The sequence below is a fragment of the Hemiscyllium ocellatum genome, chromosome 23 (assembly GCF_020745735.1).
Source record: "Hemiscyllium ocellatum isolate sHemOce1 chromosome 23, sHemOce1.pat.X.cur, whole genome shotgun sequence".
Lineage (NCBI taxonomy): Eukaryota > Metazoa > Chordata > Chondrichthyes > Orectolobiformes > Hemiscylliidae > Hemiscyllium > Hemiscyllium ocellatum.
In genome coordinates, this window is record NC_083423.1 from 5,951,815 (window position 1) to 5,978,183 (window position 26,369).

General features: G+C 43.0%; 1 protein-coding gene across 1 annotated transcript in view; it reads right to left on the bottom strand.

Moving 5' to 3' along the window:
* camk1da (calcium/calmodulin-dependent protein kinase 1Da) overlaps positions 1-26,369 on the bottom strand; it is a 423,380-nt gene that overhangs the window by 269,352 nt on the left and 127,659 nt on the right. Inside the window, exon 2 of the mRNA XM_060843087.1 lies at positions 11,416-11,547. Within this exon, the coding sequence (XP_060699070.1) occupies positions 11,416-11,547 (132 nt within the window). The remainder of the gene's footprint in view (positions 1-11,415; positions 11,548-26,369) is intronic.

The window sequence follows — 26,369 nt, forward strand, 5'->3', positions numbered from 1 at the left end:
TCATTCTAAAAGATGAGAGACTTAACAAACAATCCAGGTCTTTTTCAATATGTAATTTCAGTTACATCACACTGTAAACCTTTGCTCTAAATTCTGTGTCTTACAGTCTTATATTCCACAACTACCTGATGAAAGAGCAGTGCTCCGAAAGCTAGTGCTTCCAATTAAACCTGTTGGACTATAACCTGGTGTTGTGTGATTTTTAACTTTGCATACCCCAGTCCAACACCGGCACCTCCAACTCAAGCCATTTGCAGAGGAAGATCTTGGATGTACATAATATATGATCAAAACCTGCAAACCATTCTAAAAGATGAAAGACTTAACAGCAATCTAAGTTTGTTCAACGTATCACATCAGTTGCATGACACTATCATCTTTTGCTATAAATTCTGTGTCTTATGATGCTCCCCCACTACCTATCTGACAAAGGAGCAGCGCTCAAAAGCTAGTGCTTCCAAATAAATCTGTTGGACTATCACCTGGTGTTGCGTGATTTTTAACTTTGCAGAGTTGCTAACTGGAGCTGTTATTTCCTCTAAATGGAGAGGCCACTTTGTGAGAAACTATTTTGAATTCCCTCCCTTTCTGCTTGCCCAATCTCTTCCAGAAATATTTGCATTCTTTCCTGGTCCCCCTGCTGCAGGAAAGATGTTGTGCAACTTGAAAGGGTTCAGAAGAGATTTACAAGGATGTTTCTGGGGTTGGAGAGTTGAGCTATAGACAGAGGCTGAATAGTCACCGTATGAAGCTAAGGGGTGACCTGATAGAGGTTTATAAAATCATGAGGGGCCTGGAAATGGTGAATAGACAAGTTATTTTTCCCAGGGTAGGAGTCCAAAACTAGAGGGCATAGGTTTAAGGTGACGGGGTAAGATTTAAAAGGAATGTAAGGGACAACTTTTACACTGAAAGGTGCGTGTATGGAATGAGCTGCCAGAGAAAGTGGTGGAGGCTGGTAGAATTACAGCATTTAAAAGGCACCTGGATGGGTATATGAATAGGAAGGGTTTAGAGGGATATGGACCAAATGCTGGTACATGGGACTAGATTGGGTTGGGATATCTGGTTGGCTTGGATGAGTTGGTCCAAAGGGTCTGTTTCTGAGATGTACATCTCTGACTCTGACTCTGTTAAGTCTGTTACTTCATGCTAAAACAATATTTGAACCATCTTTTCTTGTTTCCTTCAACACTTTTTCCTTCAACATGCTGCATTTTCTTGCTGTTGAATCGTTCACTCCTTTTTCTCCCCCTCTGTTGTTGCTCACCCTCCCTCTTTATTGTTCTTGAAACTTCGTACAATTAATACCTGGAAATCTCAGAGATATTCACCTGTCTTGCAGAGACCTTTCATGTCCCTTGCAGGCTGCTTAGATCTTGCCTTGCCGCTCCATTTTGTACAAAAAGAACACTGAGGTGGTGTGTGTGAATGTCTAATTTTTCTTCGTTAGGCACAGCCGGAACACATCAGAATCCTGCACTTTCATGGGGACATTGATTGAGACTCCAAATGATTCAGGAATGGCATAAGTCAATCATTTTCGAAACTAGAGTCTGAATTTTCCTAGTGGCACAGGAAATGGGGGCATGAGGACATTTGGAAAGGTGGATGTTAGGTTCCCCTCCCAACATGCTCCCGCTCCAAGCACTCTTCCTACAGGTTGACGAGCCCAGAGGTGGCATGGTGGTTAGTATTGCTGCCTCACAGTACCAGGGATCCAGGTTCAATTCCAGCCTCAGGCGACTGTCTGTGCAGAGTTTGCACGTTCTCCCCGTGTCTGTGTGGGTTTCCTCTGGGTACTCTGGTTTCCTCCCACAGTCCAAAGAGGTGCAATTTAGGTGAATTGGCCAGGCTAAATTGCCCGTAGTGTTCAGGATTGTGTAGGCTAGGTGCATTAGTCTTGGGCAAATGTAGAGTAATAGGTTAGGGGAATGGGTTTGGGTGGGATACTCTTTGGAGGGTCAGTGTAGATTTGTTGGGCCAAATGACCTGTTTCCACACTGTAGGGATTCTATGAGGCAGGAGGGCTTATGCCCAAAATGTTGAATTTCCTGTTCCTTGGATGCTGCCTGACCTGCTGCGCTTTTCCAGCAACACATTTTCTGCAGGAATCGAATGAGGGATAGTAATGAGCCATCTATCATCAATTTTCTAGGCCACAACATATTCTTTCTGGACGCACAGGCTCCCTACCGTGTCAAGGGCCTGAAAACATGGATCCAAAATGGCGACTGCTTTGAGAGCTCGTATTTTTGTTTGCTGACAATAATTCTCAAAGGGCATCTATCTGAAGATAGCTTGGTCAGCCTTGTTGCCCCTTTGCCAAGATAATGACTACCTCCTGTAAATGGCAGCTATTTCCTGCCCACTGTAAGTGACTCTAATGGCACGAATGCCAGTTCCTCCAGCTGATGGACAGACATGGCCCCCCACTGTGAAGGCAGCTGGCTGTGATCATTTCACTTCCCAGCGCTGCAACCTGATCTCTGTCACTAACCAGGCCTCCCTGGGATGGCTTAGGGGGGAAACTGTGGACAAGCATGAGGCCGGAAAAACACAGCACGCCAGGCAGCATAGAGAGGCGGAGAAGTCTCAATGTTTCAGGTATTAAACCTTCTTCAGGATCATGTCTGCTGCCATTGCCAACTCCGTATTCCCGACTGGAATTCATCCACTCATCAGGATGGCCACCCACCCAAGAAAATGTACCTCAGATTCCCAAGAGGTGAACAAGGAGGAGAGTGTTTCAGCTCTGCCCATTCAGCAATGATCGCTGATAGCAGTGAAGTTATGGTGCATTGTGAAAGCAGTCTGTATGAGACGGTTCTGTATAGTTTCTCTAATGTAGTCAGGATTGTTCAAATGGCATTTCCCGCTTTCTGCCTTCTGACGCCACACTGTATCAATGGCATGGACTGAGGTACCAAGACAAAGAAAAGCATTACCTTTATTTTATGTGGTGCGGGATGCTTTTAAATTTACAACCCAGCGCAGAAGAGCTGAAGAGACTGAACTGGAATTGATTTATTGCAACGGTGTGAACGATGTGGTATAAATCACAAACAGAGAACGCGATTTCCGTGTCAAACCATAGTGGGTTTTTTTGTACAAATCAAGCCCAGCACAGAGAGGATCGAGCCCAGCTGGGGGGAGATCAAGGTCAAGATCAGAGTAGTGCTGGAAAAGCACAGCAGGTCAGGCAGCATCCAAGGAGCAGGAAAATCAACGTCTCAGGCTGATCCTGAAGAAGGGTTTTTGCCTGAAACGTAGATTTTCCTGCTCCTCGGATGCTGCCTGATGTGCTGTGCTTTACCAGCACCACTCTGATCTTGACTCTAATCTTCAGTATCTGCAGTACCCACTTCGCCAAGGAGGAGATCAAGCCCATTGCAGAGGAGATTAAGCCCAACACAGGGGAGATCGAATCCTTGTGGGGAGTGTGGACCCAGTATGACAAAGTACTTAAGAAGGACTACAATATTGAGCTTCTAACTTTATTTCTTTGTTTTTCCACTTGGTACATAAGATTTTCTTCCTTGGTGCCTTTGTATCTAAGATGACACTGAGAATGGCGACTTTGTAAGCTTTTCACTGTACTCCTATATCTCTTTATGCGAGCACACATGCCAATAAAATCTAATTCTAACTCAAAAAATGTAATTCTAAATCACAATATACAGTTTTCAAGAAGACTATCGCTATAGATAAAAACTGAACACGTAGGCCATAGTTTTCATTTTCATGGACCTGTAGAATATTGCATCGCCTCCTAATGAACAGAATTCATAGCTAACAGCTTCACAGCAAGGTAAATAAAACTGAGTGTAAATCCTACAGAACACAGCATATGTAAATCGTGTAGAACACAACATGTGTAAAGCCTATAGAACACAGCATGTATTAATCCTACAGAACACAGCATGTGTAAAGCATACAGAATACAGCATGTGTTAATCCTATGGAATACAGCATATGTTAATCCTATGGAACACAGCATGTGTAAATCTTATAGAATGCAGCATGTGTTAATCCTATGGAACACAGCATGTTTTAATCCTACAGAACACAGCATGTGTAAATCCTATAGAACACAGCATGTGCTAATCCTATAGAACACAGCATGTATAAAGCTTATAGAATGCAGCATGTGTTAATCCTATGGAACACATGTGTTAATCTTACAGAACACAGCATGTGTAAAGCTTATAGAGTGCAGCATGTGTTAATCCTATGGAACACAGCATGTGTTAATCCTACGGAACACAGCATGTGTAAATATCCTATAGAACACAGCATGTGCTAATCCTATAGAACACAGCATGTATAAAGCTCATAGAATGCAGCATGTGTTAATCCTATGGAACACAGCATGTGTTAATCCTACAGAACACAGCATGTGTTAAATCTATAGAACACAGGTGTAAATCCTACAGAACACAGCAGGTGTAAATCCTACAGAACACAGCATGTGCAAAGCCTATAGAATACAACATGTGTTAATTCTATGGAATACAGTATGTGTTAATCCAACGGAACACAGCATGTGTAAATCCTATAGAACACAGCAGGTGTAAATCCTGTGGAACACAGCATGCATTAATCCTATAAAACACAGCACGCATTAATCTTATGGAACATTAGTATGCGTAAGTCCTACAGAACACAGCATGTGTAAACCATACAGAACACAGCATGTGTAAATCCTATAGAACCCAGCATGTGTTAATCCTATAGAACACAGCATGTATTAATTCTATAGAACCCAGCATGTGTTAATCCTATAGAACCCAGCATGTGTTAATCCTGTAGTAAACGGCATGTGTTAATCCTATAGAACCCAGCATGTGTTAATCCTATAGAATTCAGCATGTGTTAATCCTGTAGTAAACGGCATGTGTTAATCCTATAGAACCCAGCATGTGTAAATCCTATAAAACACAGCATGTGTAAATCCTATAGAACCCAGCATGTGTTAATCCTGTAGCAAACGGCATGTGTAAATCCTATAGAACCCAGCATGTGTAAATCCTATAGAACACAGCATGTATTAATTCTATAGAACCCAGCATGTGTTAATCCTATAGAACCCTGCATGTGTTAATCCTGTAGTAAACGGCATGTGTTAATCCTATAGAACCCAGCATGTGTTAATCCTATAGAACCCTGCATGTGTTAATCCTATAGCATTTGTCCAGGCAACACTCCAGAAAACAAAATCACGATAGTTTGTTCCTATTCTAATCTTTTATTTTGCTTGCAAGTATGTTTTTTTATTTATTAAATCACAGGAGGAGGGCTCCTTTGGCTGGCTAGACCAACATTTATTGCTCCCCCCCTAATTGCTGTGTGTCTGGAGTCACATATAGACCAGACCAGATAATGATGGTAGTTTCCTTCCATAAAGGGCATTTGTGGGTTTTTCCAACAACCAACAACAACTCCTAATTTCAGATCTTTTAAAAATTGAATTCACATTCCACCATCTCATGAATCTGGGTCACTGGATTAAGTCAACCAATAATGTCACCAGGCCCTCGTCTTCCCCACCCTTGATATATCAAGAAAGCCTGACTATAATATGCACTATGGTGCCCCTTGCACAGAGACACAGTCTGGCAAGTTTCAGCACGGTCACAATCAGCTTTCCCTCCGGTGTCACTTTGGTTAGCACGTCTGGCTCATTGTGCTATATGGCTATAAATAAAACTCTAGCCCCACGCAGCTTAGAGGGAGCAATGGTCAAGACAATTGGCCTACACTTGTAAATGTATTTCAGGAATGTGCCTTCTCCTTGATTCACAGCGTAACTGTACCACACGCCGATCTCAAAGGAGGAATTTAACTGTATCCTGATGGAAGGCTTATGCTCGAAACATTGATTCGCCTGCTCCTCAGCTGTTGCCTGACCAGCTGTGCTTTTCCAGCACCGCACTCTCAACTTTGATCTCCAGTATCGGCAGTCCTCACTTTCTCCTAGTTAACTGTGCCCTGAGTGGTTCATGGTTGCCTTTACTTCCATAAGTAAGAGAGACAGTTTGTTCCTTAGCCGTGTGAGTTCTGACAGACAGACTTACACATGTTGTGTGGAGGATATATTCTGAAACGCAATTATGGCAGTAAACCAAGTGCAAGTGACATTTTGTTGTTGTCTGTTATCTTCTTCAACATTCTGCAACTGTTGGATGCCTCTGGCCAGGAAACCAACAATTCTCGCTCTCAAAAGGTAACGAACGAACAAAACAAATCACTGGAAATGTTTGGCAGCTTCTGGGTTCTGACGAAGTGTTACGGCTGTTAATATTAACTCTGTCACCACCACCACCCCCAACAAATTCTCCCCGATCTGCTGAGGGTTTTCTGCTTTTATTCCTGATTTAGAGTGAATGCGGGATTTTACTTTTGTATTCTTGCCATTTCTCACCCAGATGTGTGGAGTTTGCACATTCTCCCCGTGTCTGCGTGGGTTTCCTCCGGGTGCTCCAGTAACCTCCCACAGTCCAAAAATGAGCAGGTTAGGTGAATTGGCCATACTAAAATTGCCCATAGTGTTTGGTGAAGGGGTAAATGTAGGGGAATGGAGGGTCGGTGTGGACTTGTTGGACCGAAGGGCCTGTTTCCACACTGTAAGTAATCTCATCTAATCTAAAAAATTCCCACCTTTAAGATGCTCAGGAGAAACTCAGCAGGTCTGACTGCAACTGTGCAGAGAAAGCAGAGTTGTTAATTCTGAAGCTGAGATGTTAATTCAGTTTCTCTTTCCACAGGTGCTGCTGAATTTTTCCAGCAATTTGTTTTTGTTTCTGATATCCAGCATTGTGCAGTTCTTTGTTTTATTGAAGATGTTCAGCCTTTCTCTCTGATGGGATTTTCGTTTCTCTCTCTCTTACCCTGCTCCCATTCTTTGCTTTCTGCTCTCCTCTCTTACGTTTAACCAAATATCAAGAGAAACTAATGTTCACCATTATGGTTCCCTCTAGCTCTGAAGGAAAGTCAATGATTGGAAATGTTGAGCTGTCACTATTAGGGTGGTCAGGAAGGTACAAATCAGGAAATATCTTCTGCCAGCAGATCTACCTCTGTAGAAAGTGGTCTGTCGATCCTAATCATCTTTTCGAGAGAGGGGGTAGTAAGGGTGGAATAGTCAGGACTACCATTCCCTGGACACAGATCGGAGATGGAGCTGCCGAATTCTACGGTGAGCTTACTAAAAAGCCAACCATGGCTCTGTGGGACTTCACCCGAGAAATCGTATGGTCTCTAGTCCTGAGACCTGACAGCCCATCGATACTCACCACTCCCCATGACATCTCCTTGTCAACTTAATATCAAACCACACCCCCACCCCAGCTAGTTATTGGCTCCTATAGCTCCCTTGCCACTCTAATGCTAATTCATGCCAACTAATACACCACTCTTCAATAATCTCTGAGCTGTGAATTAAGTTGTAAATTTAGGACTTCACCCGGCTGAGATAATAAAAGCTTGTGGAAAGCAGAGAAGCATTCACAAGGACATGATGATAGTCCTTGGAGAAAAGTCAACAAACAGCTATTGCAATTGGTAGAACAGGGACTTTTAAACTTTCAATGACAAAGGCGTCCAGTATTTTTTTATTTTTAAAGGCTTGGATATTTAAATAGCTTCACCCGATGACAGTTCTATAGATCTTATCCAACCTTCAAGAGTATTCATATCCACTCTAAAAAGGTTTGACTCCCAAAACAGGGTCAGTTTGAACTCAACACTGAGCTCAAATGACCCCATTGAGTTCAAGACTCCCTTCTGAGAGTCATACCTTAACTTCCTTTTCCAACTGGTGAATTTGGGAATACTGCCACCACATTTAAAGTTCACGGAGTTGTCATTTGGTTCATTAACTGACTAATCTTCCCATAGATGTTGCTAGACCTATGGAGTAACTTTAATAGTTTCCATGTTTATTTCAGATTAATGGCATCCACAGTAATGACACGAGGAGTTTGGGTGAGCTAGCCTCTAAATCCTTACAAAATGTTAGTTTTTGCATTTTCCCTTTTATTTGGTGCTTCTCTAACGATTTTCTTTTCTCGATTTTTATTACATACCTGTGGGAGGTAGTCAACTTTTAACTGATTATTTATTCCTAGGCTCCTGGTACCTATATATTTTCATTTTACAAATCTTTTTGTAAATCTTTTTTTTTCAATTTTCATGTTAGCTACTCTTTCTTCAGATGACATGACCTATGTAATGCTGCATAACAAAGGTCAAAAATAGTTTGAAGATGCTTATATATTAGCCATATCTATTTGCATTTGATTCAAATGCATGGAAGTCCCATTGTCCTACTTGACTTGAGTCATTTATGGTGGTGGATGCTATACTTTTAAATTTACTTCCCTCACACAATGCAACACATTATATATAACATGGCTCTGTTTTAAGGGCAACATTAGGGTTGGCACAGTGGTTCTCACAGCGCCAGCTGCCTGGGTTCGTTTCCTGCCTCAGGAGACTGTCTGTGTGGAGTTTGCACATTCTCCCCCTGTCTGCGTGGGTTCCCTCCCACAGTCCAAAGATGTGTAGTTTGGGTGAATTTACCATGGGAAATGCAGGGTGATGGGGTAAAGCAGTGGATCTGGCTGCTATGCTGATCAAAAGGTCAGTGTAGACTTGATGGGCCAAATGGCCACTTCCCATACTGTAGGAATCCTAAATTACAAAGCAGATTTTAGAAAAAAGGCTGCAGACAACTGTTTGAAACAAAGGCCAAGGAGAGGCTGACACTGTTGACAGGAAGCAAAGAAAATGGGAGATGGCCTGTAGACCCACGCATCTATAAAAAAAAAGAGAACGCGCGTTTACCTAGCACTTTATGTGCTGCAGTGTCACGTCATGTGACTTCCATCTGACAACATTGACCCTCGAGTCACAGGAAATATGCAGATAGCCAAAAGCCAACATAATACTAGGCCACTGGCCCATTGAACTTGCTCCACGGAAGACTCTAAGACCGTGGTAAAATGTCAACCTCAATTCCACCAACTCGCACCTTCCCTGAACCCTTGGATTCATTTAGCCTCCAAAGAGCTATCTATGTCTGCCCCGAATGTACTTAATATCTTAGCATCTACAACTCGATACAGAATTCAAGGAGGAAGCATCAAAGGAGCAATGACAGTGAGTTCCAGAACGTGAGGCCTTGATGGGGTGAAAGCATGACGGCCAATGGTGCAACAATTAAGATCAAGTGTGCGCAGGAAATCAGAATTGCAGGTTGGTGAGTTGTTAGGTATTGAGTGGAAACCTGATTGCATTACATATGTATTAATCTAGCCAGCTGTAGTGCACAGAGACTAAGAGAAAAATAACATTCAAATCCAAAAAAAAATCAAGTCTTACTGTCAGCTGAATAAACCCTATTGTGTTACTTCCTTAAACTTTGTGTTTCAAGCTAATAAACACTGTCTGAGTAGATCTCGGGAATTGTCATAATATTGTGATGTCCTGCGCAGTTTTCAGAGTCGGAGACCAAGAGGGAAAAAAACTCATAAAGTAACAAATACTGGAAATCAGTGACAACAAAACTACAGAATGGAAAATGCTGAAAGCCTGCACTGTGTCCTCCAGTATCCCTAAAGCAGGCTCACAGAACTGAAAACATTAACTCTGTCTCTTCTGTCCATGGATGCTGCCAGACCTGGTGAGTTTCTCCAGCACTTCCTGTTTTTGTTTCAGATCTTCAGCATCTGCAGGTTTTTTTTATCTTATCTCTCTCTAAAGAGAAAGGCAGGTTGGCACTATAGCTGTGGACATCACCGGGATAGCTTATAAAAGCAAACTTACGCAGATGATGCAGTTCTGAAATAAAAACAGAAAGTGCTGGAGAAACTCAGCAGGTCTGGCAGCATCTGTGAAGGGAGAAGCAGAATTTATGCATTGAGTCTGATATTAGGGGAGGATCTTATAGAAACATATAAAATTATGAAGGGAATGGATAACACAGAAGTAGAGAGGATGTTACCGCTGGCAGGTAAAACTAGGACAAGCGGGTATAGCCTCAAGATTAGAGGGAGCAGATTTAGGTCTGAATTGAGAAGGAACGTCTTCACCCAGAGAGTTGTGAATCTATGGAATTCCTTGCCCAGGGATGAAGTTGACGCTACTTCAGTAATCATTTTTAAAGCTAAGGTAGATTTTTTTTGAAAAATAAAGGAATTAAGGGATATGATGAGAGTATGGGTAAGTGGAGCTGAGTCCACAGAAAGATCAGCCATGATCTTACTGAATGGTGGAACAGAACTGAGGGGCCAGATGGCCTGCACCTGCTCCTAGTTCTTATGTTCTTAATGTGAAATGACAATGAAATTTTAATCCAATTTGCTGGGTACAGGATCAGGTGGAGCACTGATATTACCAAGTGATATGGTGGCTCAGTGGTTCGCACTATCGCCTCACAACGTTAGGGAGCTGGGTTCAATTTCACCCTCGGGTAACTGTCTATATTGAGTTTGCACGGTCTCCCTGTGTCCCTATGGGTTTCCTCCCACAGCCCAAAGATGTGCAGGTTAGGTGGTTTGGCCATGTTAAATCACATATAGCATGTGGGGATGGGTCTGGGTGGGATGCTCTTTGGAGAGTCAGTGTGGACTCAATGGGCTGAATGACCTGCTTCCACACTGTAGGGATTCAATAAACCCAAGCTGCCAGTTGAGAGCTAATGGTTTTGGGTAAAAGGTTGGTTTTCCATCCCCAGCTGTTTCTATCCTACATTGAAGTCAGTGAATTATATTGGGCTAGTGTAAAGTTAGTAATCCACTTGAACCTAAACCCAACCAATTAGTTTAAAACTGTCCCCTTCATCCGAATGGAATTTGTTACAAATGTACAAACTAGGCATAGGCCCTCAAGCCTACTCTCCCTTTCAACAAGACCATGACCAATTTCTGTTGAGAATTCCACATTCCGATCTATTCCCGACAGCTCCTGATTCCTGTGCCTAACAAGAATCTATTTACCTCTGCCTTCCTCCACCAGCTCCTGAAACAGAGACTTCCAAATACATACAACTCTGAGAGAAAATAAAATCTCCTCAATCTCTTCTTGAAGTGCAACATTTAATTTTCATTCAATGTCTTCTAGCTTTGGACCCACCTGGAACAAGACACATACTTCCCACTTCAACCTTCAATAATCATCAATTTATTATTTAGTGACCCACCAGATATTTCCAGAAGGTTCTCCCTTTACATAACAATTGTACGTAGTGCAATGCAACAAGTATTGGATAAATGTAATTTGAATCAAAGTTGTGCCTTTTTTAAAATAAACTCCCAACTCTACAGCAGCTAGATCAAACATTTTGCACACATCCATGCAAGGAGTTGTGTCCATCTCACAGCCTGGTTCTTAAATTACTTCTCAGTTCCTTACCTTCTGAGGACTGCAATTTCATTTTCAATGCTGCTTTCTTTGCCTTTCAAGGCTTTCTTTGGGATGCATTTAATTGCAAACATTTTCCCAGTGGTTTTCTCCTTCGCCATGACTACTTCAGAAAAGGCGCCACTGCAAGAAAAGCAAAGACAGAGAAATGGTCAGGCACTCTGAGCAAAGGGCTCTCTTTAGCACTATGTGTAACAATAGCCTGCAAGAGTAACAACTTGGCTTGAAGTGCCAGAGAAATTCTTCACAAATACATCAATGATGTTGCTGAAACTGGAGAAATTCCTATCTCAGATTACAAAGTTAAAAATCACACAACACCAGGTTATAGTCCAACAGGTTTAATTGGAAGCACACTAGCTTTCGGAGCAACGCTCCTTAATACAATCACCTGATGAAGGAGCGTCACTCCGAAAGCTAGTGCTTCCAATTAAACCTGTTGGACTATAATCTGGTGTTGTGTGATTTTTAACTTTGTACACCCCAGTCCAACACCGGCATCTCCAAATTATATCTCAGATTAAACATGCTTCAAATTGTTCAAACAGAACTGAAAATTGACAAGTGATTTGCAAACCAATCAACGCCTCTACTTCCTGCAGTATAAATTGTTGTGATTATTTGGAGTTCTTATGTTTATCCTGATGAGTGCAAGACAAAAAGCTTCAATGTAGAACCGTAGAAGTTTACAGTACTGAATGAGGCCATTCAGCCCACTGTGTCTCTACTGGCTCCAAAAGACATTTTCAGCCACATATTTGACTTACGTAACCTAGCATTCAAGAAATAAAAGGCTTGCATTTACTGACGTTTCCCAAATGTTAATATTACACACCAATTGGAGAAGGTGGGGCTAAAACCTAGGACTCCTTGTCTGGATATAGGGACACAATAACTGTTCCACAGGAATCCCCATGGATGTGGCTTGAAACTAGAAGACATCCTAAAGTGTTTAACGGCTAACTAATTTTTTTTTGAACTGAAGTCACCGTTGGTGATGCAGGTAGAGTGATGGACAATTCTCATACAGCAAGAGTCACAAACCACAATGTGATAATGACCAGTTCATTGGTTTCTGTGATAGTGATTGAAGGATAAATATCAGCCTTGACACCGGACATCATTTTACTGTTTGTCTTTGTAATAATTTCGTGGGATCTCTTGCATAACCAAAGATGTCCAAAGATGTGCAGGTCAGGCTAAATTGCCCATAGTGTTAGGTGCATTAGTTAGAGGGAAGTGAGTCTGGGTGGGTTACTCTTCGGGGGGTCAGTGTGGACTTGTTGGGCCGAAGGGCCTGTTTCGACACTGTAGGGAATGTAATCTAATCATACATCCCAGAAGTAAAATAAAGTCCTTGCTTTAAATCTCACCTGACTAACTGCATAGGCAGCAGTGTAGCTTTCCCGTTGCCCTGCAATAGATTATCAGCTCAGAACGCTGTGTTCCTGTGTTACTCAAACCCATCACCATCCAAACTCAGAGGTGCAGTGCTACCAACTGAGCTATAATTGACACTTCAAAACTTATGCTCTCAGCAATTCTAAACAATAAACAGTCAAAGGTGAGTGTTCATATTTATTGATATCTGTTCAGGTATTGGTATACTCACATTACTTGGCAACACTCTTTACTAAAACAGAAAGGTATTAGCTATGCCCTAATTTAATTCAAGTTCCACCATCTTCCATGAAAGGGCTCGAACCTGGGTCCCCAGACCACTACCTAGGTCTCTGGATTAATTGTCCAGCAATAGTATCACTGGGCCATCACCTTTGTGAAGGTGACAGTGAGCTGGCTTCGTGATAACCGAACGTTTAATTGGCCACTTCACAGGAGGTCAAGAGTCAAGCATGTTGTTGTGGGGCTAAAATCACATACAGGCAGACCTGGAGTGGAGAGCAGATTTCCATCACTAATGGACAAGGGTAAACCAGATGGAGTTTTACAGTCACCATTACAGTCTGAGACTAATAATTTAAAGTTTGGGAGAAGATTTGTAGCTCGGGTGCTTGTTGTTGTGGTTCTGTTCGCTGAGCTGGGAATTTGTGTTGCAGACGTTTCGTCCCCTGTCTCGGTGACATCCTCAGTGCTTGGGAGCCTCCTGTGAAGTGCTTCTGTGATCTTTCCTCCAGCATTTGTAGTGGTTTGAATCTGCCGCTTCCGGTTGTCAGTTCCAGCTGTCCGCTGCAGTGGTCGGTATATTGGGTCCAGGTCGATGTGCTTATTGATTGAATCTGTGGATGAGTGCCATGCCTCTAGGAATTCCCTGGCTGTTCTCTGTTTGGCTTGTCCTATAACAGTCGTGTTGTCCCAGTCGAATTCATGTTGCTTGTCATCTGCGTGTGTGGCTACTAAGGATAGCTGGTCATGTCAATCAATAAGCACATCGATGTGGACCCGATATACTGACCACTGCAGCGGACAGCTGGAACTGACAAACGGAATCGGCAGAGACAAACCACTACAAATGCCAGAGGAAAGATCACAGAAGCGCTTCACAGGAGGCTCCCAAGCACTGAGGATGTCACCTAGACAGGGGACGAAACGTCTGCAACACAAATTCCCAGCTCGGCGAACAGAACCACAACAACTCATAATTTAGTCTGAGATGTATGTATTCACCTATTTTAAACTCCCAGTGGATATGGTGTGATTTGAACTCATGATCATTAAGTTACTAGTCCATTAACAGACCACTCCACCACCATCCCCGTGATCACTTACAAACATTATTCATATTGTCACAAAGTATAAGACAAGACCCCCAGAACAAATCAGAGGAGCTGATACTAAGATGAGGCAAGGTGCTGTTCCCAGAGCAAGGGATAAACAAAAACTGAACAGCAGAAAATCTCAGTACTGTAACCCCGTGTCTCCAGCAAATGGATCCAAAGGGATTTTTGGCAGAGATCTGGGCACACACATGCTGTCTGCATCAGAGCACAAAGCAGCGACTTTACATAGACATGCACACAAAGAGAAGCCTATAGAAAACAGACATGGTTTCACAACATGCAATGGCTTAGCGGCAAACAAAGCAATTTCACTTGTATTACAAAATTAAACTGTGCCCTTGTACTGCCCTGCTCTCTGATACTTATAATAAATCACACTCTTACTGTTCCCATTCAGTCAACCTGCCAATTCCACAACCACCTGGAACCTGTTGATAAGATTGTCCTTTCCAGGCTTCCTCATGCTCTAATAAACTCAGCTCTCATGTTGAACTTTTACAAATCATTTACACTTACCATGTAATGCAGTAAACAGAACTTGTCCTTGCAAGACTATTCAGCCTATCGAGTCTGCACCGCTATTCACTGAGATATTCCTTAATTCCACTTTCCTGCCTTTTCCCCATAACCCTTGCTTCCCTTATTGATTAAAAATCTGTCAATTTCAATCTCAGAGGTCACACTACACCAGGCTAAAGGCCAACAGGTTAAGCTGAAACCACAAGCTTTCAGAGCAGTGCTTCAGGTTGAAATATAATCATCATTTATTAGATTCTTAGGAACCTGACGAAGAAGCTGTGCTCTCACAGCTTGTGATTTCAAATAAACCTATTGGACTATAACCTGGTGTTGTATGACTTCTGAGCTTGTCCACACCAGCACCTCCATACCATTACTGCAACACTATCAGTGTCCTGTAGATTCTGAGTGCAGGGGGGATTCCATACAAGAGCAAGATAATTATTTTTAACACACTGTTCCAACACCAGACAGCCAATTGACCACGTGACTTATTGTGTTATTAACTGACCATTCTGTACATACAGCTGTGATAGACAACTGTTGACTCTGGATGGCTGTGACTGACATTTTCAAACAAAGGGATAAGCTTGAATTTTACACATTGGCTTGGAAACATTGAGTTACATCTATTTGATGAAACATTCATGGGCTTTGCGGGGAGGGAGGGAAAGGGTTTTAATAAGAACTTGGACCTCTTGAAGGTCTTATTATTCCTGAGCTTTTCTTCAATTGCACACAGGCACTGTATAATTAATATTATTTCATGCCTGAGAGAATATTTGAAATATGCTTTTATTTCCAGACACATCTATATATTTAATATTGTCCTGAGCAGAAGGAGCTGAAGGGGGAAATTAGCACAGCTGTTTTTCTTCATTTGAAAGCTGATATTTTTTTCGAATTTGAAAATTGCTCATCACAAGTAGAACTATTGCCTTCACTCACAATTTATCTGACTGGCAGATGTAATTAAATTATAATTCTTCTTGGGACAAAATCATCTGGCAGGGTATCAGTGCAACAAAGGATTTGGACGTTGTTTTACAAACTTCCCTTTGTGTGTTATTTTAACAGACATTTTAACATCCTGCTCCCCCCTCAACCCCATCCCAAGAAATAATGCCAACTATAAACTGCGGGTCAAAAATTGTACATGCCTAATTCAGGCAGAGGCTGGGGCTGTTTTCCCTGGAGCGTTGGAGGCTGAGGGGTGACCTTATAGAGGTTAACAAAAATATGAGGGGCATGGATAGGATAAATAGACAAAGTTTATTTTCCCTGGGGTGGGGGAGTCCAGAACTAGAGGACATAGGTTTAGGGTGGGAGGGGAAAGATATAAAAGAGACGTAAGGGGCAACTTTTTCACGCAGAGGATGGTACGTGTATGGAATGAGCTTCCAGAGGAAATGTTGGAGGCTGGTACAATTGCAACATTTAAGAGGCATTTGGATGGGTATATGAATAGGAAGGGTTTGTAGGGATATGGGCCGGGTGCTGGCAGGTGGGACTAGATTGGGTTGGGATATCTGGTCATCATGGACGGGTTGGACCGAAGGGTCTGTTTCCGTGCTGTACATCTCTATGACTCTAGGATCTCAATTTCCAAATTCTCAACAGAAGACAAAAGGCATCCAGGCAAAGGCATTCAGAATTCACGCATTCTTGAAACTCCAGTTTACTAAAACCGAATTGGCCTCACCCTCTACCTTGTTCTTTTCAACATACTACTAAAAGCCTCAACCTCAACATTCTCCCAACAAACCCCTTCCCCCTCCCCAAACCCACCCCAAGGAATAATGGCAACTATAAACTGTAAGTGAAAAGTTGATCATTTCTCATTCAGGCATCTCAATTTCCAAATTCTCATCGTTGTTTTCAAATCACTCCACAGCATTTGCATTTCCTATTTCTGTAGTTGTCTCTACCCAATAACTCTCTGCATTCCTCTCATTCAGACCCCTGCAGCATCCCCGATTTTAATTCCTCTGCAGGTTTGAACCTAAACTCTGAAATTTTCATCCTAAATACATCCAGCCATCCCTCTCCCTCTCTCCTCCTTTACGATGTATTATTAAACCTGCCTTTTCAGACATAATGCTCGTCTGTAGTCCTTTGGTACATTTTACAACAACAGCTGATATTTAGGTAGCATCACTAATATGATAAAGGTTCTTCACAGAGGCACTAAAGCCCAAAACCTGACACTGAGCTGCTCGAGAGGATAGTAGCTCAGACAGCAAAGGCTCCGTCAAAGAGTCAAAGTTCTGGCTGAGCACTCCAAACACCATTTTTGAGATGGGACTTTAAGAAGATCTGCACATTTTTTTCCCTTGTGGTTCTATTTCTTTTATGTCAACTGTTTTTTTTTAACTTCTGGTTTTGTGACGAAGATGGCACCAGTGAATGGTGACCTGTACACTTTTCCCAACAATCCTGCATTCCTATATTTGAGTGCAAGTGACAGTAAAATCTAATTCTAATTCCATTTCAAAGTCTATTCAATTACTTTGTAAAAGAAGGAAGATTGGGCCGGTTTTATTATGTTAAAGGTGCTGGATTGATACAAGTAGATGCTGTTGATCAGCGTTAAGGACAGCCCCATAACGATGTGTTTATTGAGATCTTTACCAGCAAATATTTAATGACAAATTAATGTGACCTCAGAGCCAGAATAATAAGACTCCTCACTGCACATGTTGTATCTTTTTATTATTCTGCATTTTTGTTTGTGGACTGAAATAGGAAAGGACTGTTTTAAAACTAAGAACTGTGGAAAGATTGCTGCGCTTTTAAAAACAAGTTCAGTTCATGAATATTTCCAAGGAAAAGTCATACCAGCTCGAAGCATTAGCTCTGTTTCCTCCATGGACACGGCCGGACCCACTGAGTTTCTCCAACATTTACTGTTTCTATTTCTGTCTCCTACAATTCTCCTGTACTACACAGGTAAGAACTCTACTGGTGCTGAATTTTAAAATGAGGTCACACACCTATCAAGCTGAGCAAAGCAGTGAGCTGTTCAGGTTGAAGTAACTTGCTCTCCCTGTTAGCTGTGCCTCCTACGGGTTTAAACATGGTTTAAACAGCTAGCCCACTCAACGGGTGGAACCAATCCAACATTATCACAGAGGTACGTCTCAAACGTGCTAGCAATCCCATCCATTATCCAAGCTGGATATACCATCATGATTCCGTGGACTATTGCGGAATGCTACTTGACATCCCGGATAATTACCATCCTCCAAATCCATGCATGTTATTGGGAGTTAACATTTGAAAGCTGCCTTTTGCCATTTTATTGTGAACACACCCAATTGTGTCTACTGTTGGAAGCTAAGCAGACTCAGGCCTGGTTAGTACTTGGATGGGAGACTGCCTGGGAACAACAGGCACAGTGGTAAGTACCTGTGCAATGGCAATCTCCCTACCGCTGCTTCTGAAAATCTGGGTTGAGATATAATGAGGCAGTAGTGCTAACCACTGAGCCACCAATATAATTAATAGTTATTTGTTTCTAAGTGAATATAGATTTTTAAGGTGAAGATAACTATGCTGCACTTTGTTTAATAATTAGCCTTAATATTTCTCAGAAAATAGGCAAAACTATCACAGTGCTCTGCCAACCAAGTACACGTCACAGAATGTGGAATTCGGCGTAGCGAGTGCACACTGACCCTGCGAAGAGCATCCCACCCAGACCCATCCTATCCCCACACTATTCACCTAGCCTGCACATCCCTGGACACTATGGACAGTTTAGCATGGCCAATCCACTTAGAGTCATACAGTTATAGAAATGCACAGCACAGAAACAGACCCTTCAGTCCAACTTGCCTATGTCGACTAGATATCCTAACCTAATCTAGTCCCACCTGCCATCCCTCTAAACCCTTCCTATTCATATACCAATCCAGATGGCTTTTAATGTGTTGTAATTGAACCAGCTTTCACCACTTCCTCTGGCAGCTCATTCCTTACACGTACCACCCTCTGTGTGAAATAGTTGCCCCTTAGGTTTCTTTTGTATCTTCCCTCTCTCACCGTAAACCTATGCCCTCTAGTTCTGGATTCTCCCACCCCAGGGAAAAGACCTTGTCTATTTATCCTATCCATGCTCCTCATGATTTTATAAACCTCTAAAAAGTCACCCCTCAGCCTCTGACGTTCTTGGGAAAACAGCCCCAGCCTATTCAGCCTCCTCAGCCCATTGGCCCATCTGGTCAAGATCCCGTTGTATTCTGAGGTAACCTTCTTCCCTGTGCAGCACACCTTCGACTTTGGTGTCACCTACAAACTTACTAACCATACATCATATGCCCACATCCAAACCATTTATATAAATGATAAAAAGTAGTGGACCCAGCACCAATCCTTGTGGCACACCACTGGTCACAGGCCTCCAGTCTGAAAACAACCCTCCACCCCCACCCTCTGTCTTCTACCTTTGAGCCAGTTCTGTATCCAAATGGCTAGTTCTCCCTGTACTCCATGAGATCTAACCTTGCTAACCAGTCTCCCAAGGGGAATCTTATCGAACGCCTTACTGAAGTCCATATAGATCATGTCTACCGTTCTGCCCTCATCAATTCTCTTCATTACTTCTTCAATCAAGTTAGTGAGACATGATTTCCCATGCACAAAACCATGTTGACTATCCCTAATCAGTCCTTGCCTTTCCAAATACATGTACATCCTGTCCCTCAGGCCTCCCTCCAACAACTTGCCCACCACCGAAGTCAGGCTCACTGGTCTATAGTTCTCTGGTTCGTCCTTACCACCCTTCTTAAACAGTGGCACCACGTTTGCCAACATCTAGCCTTCTGGCACCTCACCTGTGACTATCAATGATACAAATATCTCAGCAAGAGGCCCAGCAATCTCTTCTCTAGCTTCCCACAGAGTTCTCGGATGCACCTGATCAGGTCCTGGGGATTTATCCACCTTTATGCATTTCAAGACATCCAGCACTTCCTCCTCTGCAATATGGACATTCTTCAAGATGTCACCATCTATTTCTCTACATTTTATATCTTCCATGTCCTTTTCCACAGTAAACACTGATGCAAAATATTTGATTACTATCTCCCCCCTCTCCTGCGGCTCACACAAAGGCTGCCTTGCTGAATTTTGAGGGGTTCTATTCGCTCCCTAGTTACCCTTTTGTCCTCAATATATTTGTAAAAGCCTTTCGGATTCTCCTTAACCCTATTCGCCAAAGCTATCTCATATCCCCTTTTGCCCTCCTGATTTCCCTTCTTAAGTATACTCCTACTGCCTTTATACTCTCAGCATTCATTTGATCTCTCCCGTCTATACCTGACATATGCTTAAACTGAAGGTCACTGGACACTGAGAGAAAGCCCAAGCAGACACAGAGAGAATGTGCAAACTCCACATACACAGTCACCCAAGGCAGGTGTTGAACCCAGGACCCTGGCACTGTGAGGGAGCAGTGCTAACCACTGAGCCACTGTGCTGCCCCCAACATAGCTCAAGCCAATATAATTACTAGTTATTTGTTTCCAAGTGGATATAGATTTTAAAAACATTGGCATCTTTGCTGCAGCTTCACAACTTTATCAAAGCTGTCGGATGATTTGTGTTCTGAAAAGAGGATCTCAGAATTTGCTTTTTCTCTCGAACATTCACATTTCATAGAATCGCTAGGTGTGGAAACAGACATTCAGCCCAACAAGCCCACACTGACCATCCGAAGAGTGCCCCACCCAGACCCATTCTCTGAACCTATTACTCATGCACCTAACCTACACATCTCTGAACACTACAGGCAATTCAGCATGGCCAATTCATCTAATCTACGCATCTTCGGATTGTGGAAGAAACTGGAGCCCCCGGAGGAAACCCCCATAGACATGGGGAGAATGTGCAAACTCCACAGAGAGTCGCCCAAGGCTGGAATCTAACCAGGGTTCCTGGCGCTGTGAGGCAGCAGTGCTAACCACTGAGCCACCATGACACCCCTGTTTCGTGTTTGATTTTCCTGTAAATTGTTGGTTTTATTTCATTCTGGTGATGGTTCTTCTGTCTAATCAATTTCAAAGGAAACGTGGACATCAATGCTGCTTTTGGAACGTCTAACCCAGTGCTCCTCAAACCCTTTCTCATTATGACATGTGCTTGAGATTTGAAAATTGCTATGAGCCCTCGGTGAGAGTCAGGGGGCAGTAGGGTGGTGGTGGGGATCTGGGATGGTGAAAGACTGAGACAAAGGTCAGAGAATTCTGGAGAAAATCAGCATAACTAGCAGCATTTGTGGAGAGAGAAAAACAGAGTCACGAAGGGGTCACTGGACCTGGAATGTTAATTCTGCTTTCTCTCTACAGATGATGCCAGACCTGTTGAATTTCTCCAGCAATTTATTTTGTTTCCTATTTCTAGCATCCACAGTTCTTTGTTTATTTTACTGAAAGACTAAGACTCAGTCATGCAGCAATATATCCCAGTGTTGTGGCAATGAATCCCAGACAAGTTTCTGGTGACGTAGATGGTAATGTAGAAGACGCTTTGATCCACTGGATCTCAACTTGAAATGAAATCTTCCACTTTTCCCAGTACAACATGAGGGAGCCAAAGGGAGGCTACTTGGCTTGGACTGAGACAGGGATATCCACATGTTCAGGGGAAACTGCTGGAGGGCATTCAGCAACAGCAGCATGGCATAACGGCTCAGTGGTTAACACTGCTGCCTCACAGGGACCCAGGTTCGATTCCAGCCTTGGGTGACCCTCTGTATGGAGTTTGCGCATTCGCCCCATGCCAGTGCAGGTTTTCTCCCACAATCCAAAGATGTGCAGGTTATGTGAATTGGCCATGCTAAATTGCCCACAGTGTTCAGGGATGTGTAGGTTAGGTGCATTAGTCAGAGGCAATGTAGAGTAATTGGGTTGGGGAATGGGTCTGCGTGGGTTACTCTTCGGAGGGTCAGTGTGGACTTGCTGGGCCAAATAGTCTGTTTCCACACCGCAGGGATTCTTTGAACAACAGAACTTAGATTTAAAAACAGCATTTAATTCCCGAAAACACTAGGAGATTGTGCCAAAGTAACCAGTGATATGGAGACTCCGTGAACACAAGTTGAAATGGAATTTGAACCGAATAAATCTGGAATAAAAAGCTATTTGCTGTAATTGGACCATGAATTGTTGTCAAGCCACATCTAGAGTCATAGAATCCCAACAGTGTGGGAACAGGCCATTCAGCCCACACTGACCCTCCAAAAGCCTCCCTCCGCCCGGGCAACCCTGCATTTCCCATGGCCAATCCATCTAGCATGGACACCACAGGGCAATGGACATGCCCAATCAATAGGTGAATTGGCCATGCTAAATTGCCCACAGTGTTAGGTGAAGGGGTAAAGGTAGGGGTAGTGGTGGGTTGTGCTTCGGCGGGTTGGTGGGGTCTTGTTGGGCCGAAGGGCCTGTTTCCACACTGTAAGTAATCTAATCTAATCTAAACCTAACCTGCACAACTTTGGACTGTGGGTGGAAACCCACAAAGCAACAGGGAAAACATGCAACCTCCATCCAGACAGTCATCAAAGGCGAGGATCAAACCCAGGTCCCTGGTGCTATGAGGCAGCAGTGCTAACCACTGAGCCACCGGATCTGGTTCATTAATGTTCTTTAGGGCAGAATAGGAAAGCATGAACAAAAGGCATGTCACTCAGAACAGCAGCCACATAATGAGACATCAGGATCCACATTTCAATGTTGATCAATTAGGTAAGAGTTTAGGGACCATTAAAGGGAGATAGGAAAGCAGAAAAGTTTACTATATATACACATATACGAAGCCAGACTGTATATAAAGTATGCGTTTCTAGAAAATGCTATATCTGTTGCAGGGGGTTACAAATCATCTTTGGAATCTAAAACCACAACAAAAAAAACGGTTTAATTAAAGCAAGATTAACCCAGATTTTATTTCCATTTCAGCAACTAATTGTTAAACTGCGAGAAAGTTCCTCACTGATACCATGTTTTACTGCACACTGAGCCTGCCTCTTCAGCAGGGTTATATTCAATAATCTCAAGTTTCCAGTTCCTGACAGCAACCCTGTGAGTAGGCTGCCTCAAGCAGCACTAAACTCTCCAAAGAATTATTAATGTTAACCAACCCACTCAATCACTCTATGCTGCTAGCTCTTTCAGCTGCCAACACCCTCAGCTGTGAAACTCTCTCCCTCAGCCTGTGCATTACACTTTGCTGCTTTTGAATGCTCCCAATGACTAATGTTTTTCACTAAGCTTCTGGGTTTCTGCTTCGGAGATTCAGTGTCCAAACTTTGTCAAGAGCATACCAGACAGCATAAGAACTTTGTCGCTGGATCAAAATCCTGAACTCACTCGGTAACTACATTGTGGGTCTACTTACAGCACATGGACTGCAGTGGTTCAAGAAAGCAGCTCGCCACCACCTTCTCAAGGGGCAACTAGGGACGGTCGATAAATGCTGTTGGTGAAGTTTACATTCCATGTTTGAATAAAGGAAAGAGTAGATCGTTTAGCTTGGTCTGCCACTCAATATGAATAACATTTTTTTAAAATGTCAGATTCTAACACAAGCAGAAACCATCACAGCCAACATAAACAGGATCTTCCTTGTAGGACCATACCACAAATACCTGTTAATTCAGGTGTATCCAGTAAACCAGGTGTTGGAACTCCTTCCACAGCTACTATATATCTGGTAGATTTATTACATGTTATAGAGTCATAGAGTTGTAGTCATGGAGTCATACAGCATGGAAACAGACCCTTTGGCCCAACCAGTCCACGCCAACCATAATTTCAAACTAAACCAGTCCCACCTGCCTGCGCTTGGCCCATATCCCTCCAAACCTTTCTTATTCATTTCTTATCCAAATGTCTCTCAATGCTGTAACTGTACCAGTATTCCAACACACCCTCTGGAATTCATTCCACAATCAAACCACTGTCTGTGTACAAAGATTGTGTCACATGTCGTCCTTAAATCTTTCTCCTCTCTCCTTAAAAATACAGGTAGTTCTGCTGTAATGCATTTTTCATTAATTGCAAATTGACTGTAACTCAATGAGGTGAATAGGGAACGTGTTTTTGAAAACGCAAACTTTTCAAATGCGTGTTGGCTATAACACGATTACATCACCAACACTTTAAGTACATTGATATGGTATGATTTTTGTATTGTGTGGGGTCACAGAGGACTGCAACTACTGTGTAATATCAGAACAACATGCATGCCCCAGTCTTGAAATCCCCTACCCCAGGGAAAAGACATTTGCTATTCACCTTATCTATACTCTTTATGATTTTTAAAACCTCTATAAGGTCACCCCTCAACCTCCTATGCTCCACTGAAAAAACATTTCAGCCTTCCTGCCTCTCCCAACAAGTCAAACCTTCCAGTCCCAGCAACATCTATCAGGAAGGTTTCTCACGCGATGAAACATAGGGATCGGTTAAAGTGTGACTGCTTTACTGCAAGGAGTGTCCGGAATAAGAATGACAAACTTAGAGCATGGATCAGTACGTGGGGCTACGATGTTGTGGCCATAACAGAGACGTGGGTTTCATAGGGGCAGGGATGGTTGCTTGATGTTCCAGGGTTTAGAACGTTTAAAAAGAACAGGGAGGGTGGAAAAAGAGGAGGGGGTGTAGCATTGCTAATCAGAGAGTGAATCACAGCTACAGAAACGAAGGTTGTTGAGGAAGGTTTGTCTACTGAGTCAGTATGGGTGGAAGTTAGGAACAGCAAGGGAACAGCCGCCTCATTGGGGGTTTTTTTACACACTACCTAATAGCAGTTGAGAGATTGAAGATCTCATAACGGACAGATTTTGGAAACGTGCAAAAGTAGCAGGGTTGTTGTTATGGGTGATATCAACTTTCCCAATATCGACTGGAACCTCCTAGGTGCAGATGGTTTGGATGGAGCCGTTTTTGTCAGGTGTGTTCAGGAGGGTTTCCTTACTCAGTATGTAGACAGGCCGACGAGGGGAGAGGCCATTTTGGATTTGGTGCTCGGCAACGAGCCAGGACAGGTGTCAGATCTCGCGGTGAGAGAGCACTTTGGTGACAGTGACCACAACTGCCTCACATTTAGCATAGCCTTGGAGACTGAAAGGAGCAGTTACTGAGGGTAGATATTTAATTGGGGAAAAGGAAATTATGATGCTATCAGACAGGAGTTGGATAGTACAGACTGGGAGCAATTGTTCCACAGAAAGGGCACAGCAGACATGTGGAGACTGGTTAAAGAACAGTTGTTGCGAGTGATGCACAAATTTGTTCCTCTGAGACAGGTAAGAAGGGGTGAGATTAAGGAACCTTGGATGACAAGAACAGAGGAACTTCTTGTCAAAAGGAAGAAGGCAACTAACGTAAGGTGGAGGAAGCGAGGATCTAGCACAGCTTTAGAGGATTACAGGCTTACTAGAAAGGAGCTCAGAAATGGACTGAGGAAAGCCAGGAGGGGACACGAAAAAGGCTTGGTAAGTCGGATTAGGCAGAACCAAAACGTGTTTTACTCATACGTGAGGAATAAGAGAATACTCAGGGAGAAGGTAGGGCCAGTTAGGGATAGTGGAGGGAACTTGTGCGTGGAGTCTGAGCAGATGGGAAATTCCTAAATGAATTTTTTGCTTTGGTTTTCACCAAGGAAAGGGAACTTATTGTAAATGAAAACTTAGAGGAGCTAGACTACAGTCTTAACCAGATCAAGATTGATGAAGTTGATGTGCTAGAAATTTTGGAAAACATTAAGATTGATAAGATTAGATTAGATTATTTACAGTGTGGAAACAGGTCCTTCGGCCCAACAAGTCCCCAGGGCCGGACCAGATTTATCCTAGGCTGCTCCAGGAAGTGAGAAAGGAGGTTGCTAAGCCGCTGGCAAGGATATTTGCCTCCTCACTCTCCATGGGAGTCGTACTGGAGGATTGGAAGGAGGCAAATGTTGTTCCTCTTTTCAAGAAGGATAATTAGGAAATCCCTGGCAATTACAGACCAGTCAGTCTTACATCTGTGGTCAGCAAAGTTGTGGAAAGAATTCTGAGGGATAGGATTTATGACTATTTGGCAAAGCATAGTGTGATTAAAGGCAGTCAGCGTGGCTTTGTGAGGGGCAGGTCATGCCTCACAAATCTTATTGAGTTCTTTGAGGTGTCAAGACAGGTCGATGACAGTAGAGCAGTAGATGTGGTGTATATGGATTTCAGCAAGGCATTTGATAGGGTTCCCCTTGGTAGGCTCATTAATAAAGTCAGGAAGTATGGGATACAGGGAGATTTGGCTATCTGGATTCAGAATTCGCTGACAGACAGAAGGCAGAGAGTGGTTGTAGATGGAAAGTATTCTGCCTGGAGGTCAGTGTTGAGTGGGTCCCGCAGGGCTCTGTTCTTGGGCCTCTGCTCTTTGTAGTTTTTATAAATGACTTGGATGAGGAGGTTGAGGGATGGGTTAGTAAATTTGCAGATGACACAAAGGTTGGAGGTGTCGTTCATAGTATAGATGGCTACTGCAGGCTGCAGCGCGACATAGACAGGATGCAGAGCTGGGCTGAGAAATGGCAGATGGAGTTCAACCTGGATAAATGCGAAGTGATGCATTTTGGAAGGTAGAACTCAAATGCTGAATATAGGATTAAAGACAAGATTCTTGGCAGTGTGGAGGAACAGAGGGA